The sequence below is a fragment of the Notothenia coriiceps genome, unplaced genomic scaffold, assembly GCF_000735185.1.
Source record: "Notothenia coriiceps isolate Sejong01 unplaced genomic scaffold, NC01 NC01_scaffold00021924, whole genome shotgun sequence".
Lineage (NCBI taxonomy): Eukaryota > Metazoa > Chordata > Actinopteri > Perciformes > Nototheniidae > Notothenia > Notothenia coriiceps.
The window spans coordinates 1,084-5,322 of NW_011354625.1; the positions used below are offsets into that span (position 1 = coordinate 1,084).

Below are 4,239 nucleotides of genomic sequence, written 5' to 3' on the forward strand. Positions count from 1 at the left end.
TTATTGATGGCAGTTAGGATAGTGACCACAATTCATGTTGCTTGTGTCTGTTCATCCTTTCAACTATTTTGTACGAGTCTTGCTGGATAGCAGTGGGAGTCATAAAGTGTTCTTATTTTCAGTGACTTGATGCTGCAATGATGAATCTCACTCATGTGTAATGTGTTAGATACTCAGTGTGCTATCAGCTGTGCACTTGAGGAGAGGAAGCGGCTGATGTGTAATCCAGAAGCTTCTGGGATTGTGTTGGACGATGTGGCTTCATCTGATCTCTTCCGGTCACCCGAGTCATTTACAGCTCTTTACAGGAAGGTGTCACTTTTCCCTCAACGACACGGAGGAATTCCTTTTTATCGTGGAGCTGGAAAGTTTATGACCAGAAACCTCACGATCAAATGTCTCCTTTGGACAAAATGAGAGGAAATAAGGTGTGATGAGATGACAACTGGTCAAAGACAAAATAAGTTTTGTTTTTCTATATCTGGAGCAATTTTATACAAGTGAATATGTATAGTCTGGTATTGCATTACTGGAATTACTCTAGTTTAATATCAATGTAACAGGAAATATTTTATGCAAATAGGTCAAAACCAATACAACTTTGTTGTTATGGAAACTCAGTTTATGCCCATCACAAAATAAATGATACTTTTACAAACACAATGTCATGTTGGTATTGGTGTTGCTTGAGTGTATTGTGTAACAATGACAGTGTTTCTTTAAGGAGACACATGTTGTCAATGTCCCTGTTAAAGAGCTGCACATCTATGTATGTATTTAATTATATCGATTATTTGTTTATTAACCAAAACATTGCGGTGGAGGATATTTCTTTCCTCTTTTTCTAATAAAGGGCAAAGTAAGTCTTCAGTTTATACAATGCACACCCCACTGCTGTTTGTTAAGACTACTTGTTAGAGTGCAGGGACATTACTAAAGAAGATGCAGATACAAATGCCAACGTTTATCATTTTATTGACTAGAGAGTTCAATAAATTCAATCAATTCAATTCAATTCAATCAATGTTCATAGAAAACTGATTAAAATATAAAATATTCTTCTTTTATTTGGATTGTTCCACCCGTTTCATTGACATGAGTGAGATATTACTCATATTTTTGTGAGGTTGTATACTTCCTTGTAAGAATGAGAAACTTGGCAGTAGTTATGGCACAATTAGATAAACCTGTCCAATTTTCTAACATCTGTGATTTCTTTGGGACATAAAGACAACAAACCCAGCAGTTTCAGCAGCTTTATTTTCCACTTTATTTATTTTCCTTTTCTTCTTATTCGACAATCTAAACATTGCACTAAGCAGGAATGAAAAAGTGCAACTGGTGACATGAAAGACAGTTGTCTGCATGAGTTAAGTTAACAACGAAACAGATGCAATGATTCTGTGATGTTGACCAGGTGCAGTTCACTATCCAACCAGAGACCGAGTCAGGGACTCTTTCGTCAGAGGTTTTCATCAGCACACCTCTGTCACTGCGAGCAGAACAAACCATCTGTGTGTCCTATAGAACTCAAATGCTATCACTTAAACTCTTGGAAGTCTAAAGCATCTTTATTGACCCTTCTTTAAAAAACATGACAAGCAGAGGTCTTCACATGTCACTTCATAACCTCGAGCCCAAAGAAGAACCGAGTTGGGTTAAAATAATGTCCAAAGCACTCTGAATAAGGTCCTGATATATGTATGTCTAAGGAAAGTGCGGACATCAAGAACCATTCTCCCACCCTGTGGCGATATTTTTAGATAATGCCTGAACCTTAAAGAACAACTTTTTTTGTTTTAATACAGCATAACAGTACACTCATTTTAAATCCATGCATGTATTCTGGATAGAAATGTTTTATCCAGGAAATGAATCTAACATTAAATTGATCCGTCAGTGGTATTGACCACTTTGCCAATACAATCTTAGGGATTTATTGCTAGCTACACATTATTCTGCAGTGTGTGAAGTAATACAGCTGTAATAAGCTAATGCTAATGTTCTGATGCAATCAAAAAAGGATCCTTAGCAAAGATTGTAATAATAAAGTGTACATACTACTATGCAACACAAAGTGTGTCTGAAAACATAATGCTGTTCCGATTTGTTTTTAAATCAATGCATTGCAGTATGAAGCATGCAGAGGTGAAGGAGCTGTTTCAGACAACTTTATAGGAGACACTTAAATCATCACTGGTGTTTTAATGTACTGTAGGACGGACATGACCCATGACAAAAAAAACCTGCATGTTCAGATTGATCCTGTTACATCCTTATAGAGGGATAATAAAAACAGCAGTATTGCCCAGGGCACATTTAAAATGATCAATGACAGGATGTCAGTTTTTTATTAGAGTTGATACATTTCTTATATTATTCACCGCTGATTAGTAATGCTAATGGGAATTCATTTTGTTCAACTGTTCTATTTGTGTGGATCAGTGTCAAAAAAGCCACATGGAATCTACTCTGATTCAACAGAGTAAACACAAACCCTTTCTAGGGGTTGGGGACACTACAGAGCTGTTCGATGGTCAACAATGGGCAGTATCTATTTATGAACATTTAGCCTTATAGGAAGTGGGGTAAATAAACCTAAAACATTCAATGAAGTTGTTGACAGTGAATACAAACATCAAATCTCCAATCAATAGTATAAACTCCAATTTGATAAAAACTGGTAACTTGAGATTTCTGCCCTTTATTTTTTTCAACAGAAAATACTTCAAACAGGATTTTAGAAGCAAAGGCGGGCAGAAATACATATGAATCACATACACTGTCTGTCATAATACATTGCCCCGAATCAATGTATTGCCTAGTTTATGTGACTTTTTAGCACATGTGTGTGTGTTCATCCCAGTTTAAGTGGATGGCCGGGCAAAAAGTTGGACTGATTTGAAAAGTAAGCCACAATTATGTAACTGAATTAATAACAGCTTTGTTGCAGATGATATCACAATAATAGACTTTTTAATTTGGTCTTTATTAGTCTACAAAACGTACTGGTCTCTTATGTAAATATGTCCTCTGTACATGTCTGGTGACTCCTACCGTTTACCATAGCTCTGTTCCAGCCAGTGCTTCACATCCTTTAGATTGTAAAAAAAAGGACCCTTACCGCCAAGGTAGGCAATCTTTCTCTGTTGCACTATACAAACCCTCTCATTGGACACACCATAAGCCACATTAGCATTGTTGTCCATGCAGTCTGCCACCAGCTGACACTGGGGGGGAAGGGAAAAGTGCTCGATAAGTTTGCGTGCGGCCCCCAGTCGCTCCTCCAGGTTCTGGTGTTTTTGGACATTGAACGCGCAGGAGCCCATAGGAGGGGCCACCCAACCATCAGACGGGTGAGCCTCATCAATGTACACTAACAGGAAGTCAGCTACCTCACTGAAGTCCTCCACCAACTGGCGGAAAGCTGGCAGGTGGCTGATGAAGGGGGGTCAGGTGGCTGAGCCAAAGTTGACCACCAGAGGGCGATCTGACGACTCAAAATCCAGAAGGTTGCACTCATCTCTGGTTCCAGCCATGGCACCAGACGGCACATCTGTCTTATCACTGAAACTGCTGCCCCCCCCGAGGCCATCCGGCACCTTCACCACTTTGGAGTTGGGTGCCTCGCAGCCAAGTTTCACCTACGGAGATACAAATAGATTTGTCACAGTCTGCTCCATCATTCACCAGTAGTTTTCCATTCACCTATCTCACCTGTTAACCACACCTACGTTTTTGCTCACTCTCTTTCTCTACTGCACCCATTAGCTTCACTGCCAGTGTGTAAACCCTCACCAGACAAACACCCGTTGCCAGATCATACTTTGCCTTCATGCTAGTCTTTCATGCGTTTGTTCCCAGATTGCCTACCCGGTTCTGACCCCGCCTGTCCCCGCCCTGCCTGCTCTGCCTGATCCCTGATCCTGCCTGTCCTTGGACTATCCTGCCTTGCCTGCTGTCTGACCCTGCCTGTACCTACGTTGACCGCCTCGTCTGCTCCCTGACCCTCTGCCCGGCCCTGACTCACCTTCTGCCCGCTGTCCTCCGGTTCGTTTGCCTGTATTCCTCTGCTCTGGTATTATTACCAATAAAGTACATTACCAATACTCCGTGATTTCTCGAGTGCTGCATTTGGGTCTGTTAGAAATTAAAATCAATGTTTTAATGGGGAAATGTAGTTTAAACATGCCGTCAGTTTTAATGCTCTTTTATACTGAAAAACCAGAAATTCTTGTG

At 40.3% G+C, this 4,239-nt stretch overlaps 1 protein-coding gene across 1 annotated transcript; it reads right to left on the minus strand.

Annotated features, from left to right (window-relative positions):
- Positions 1-1,256: 1,256 nt before the first annotated feature.
- On the minus strand, positions 1,257-3,837 carry LOC104953535 (iodothyronine deiodinase 2). The gene is given in 2 exon segments (XM_010780481.1): positions 1,257-3,644; positions 3,799-3,837. Coding segments are annotated over 2 exon segments (630 nt in total). The 3' UTR covers positions 1,257-3,053.
- Positions 3,838-4,239: the final 402 nt, after the last annotated feature.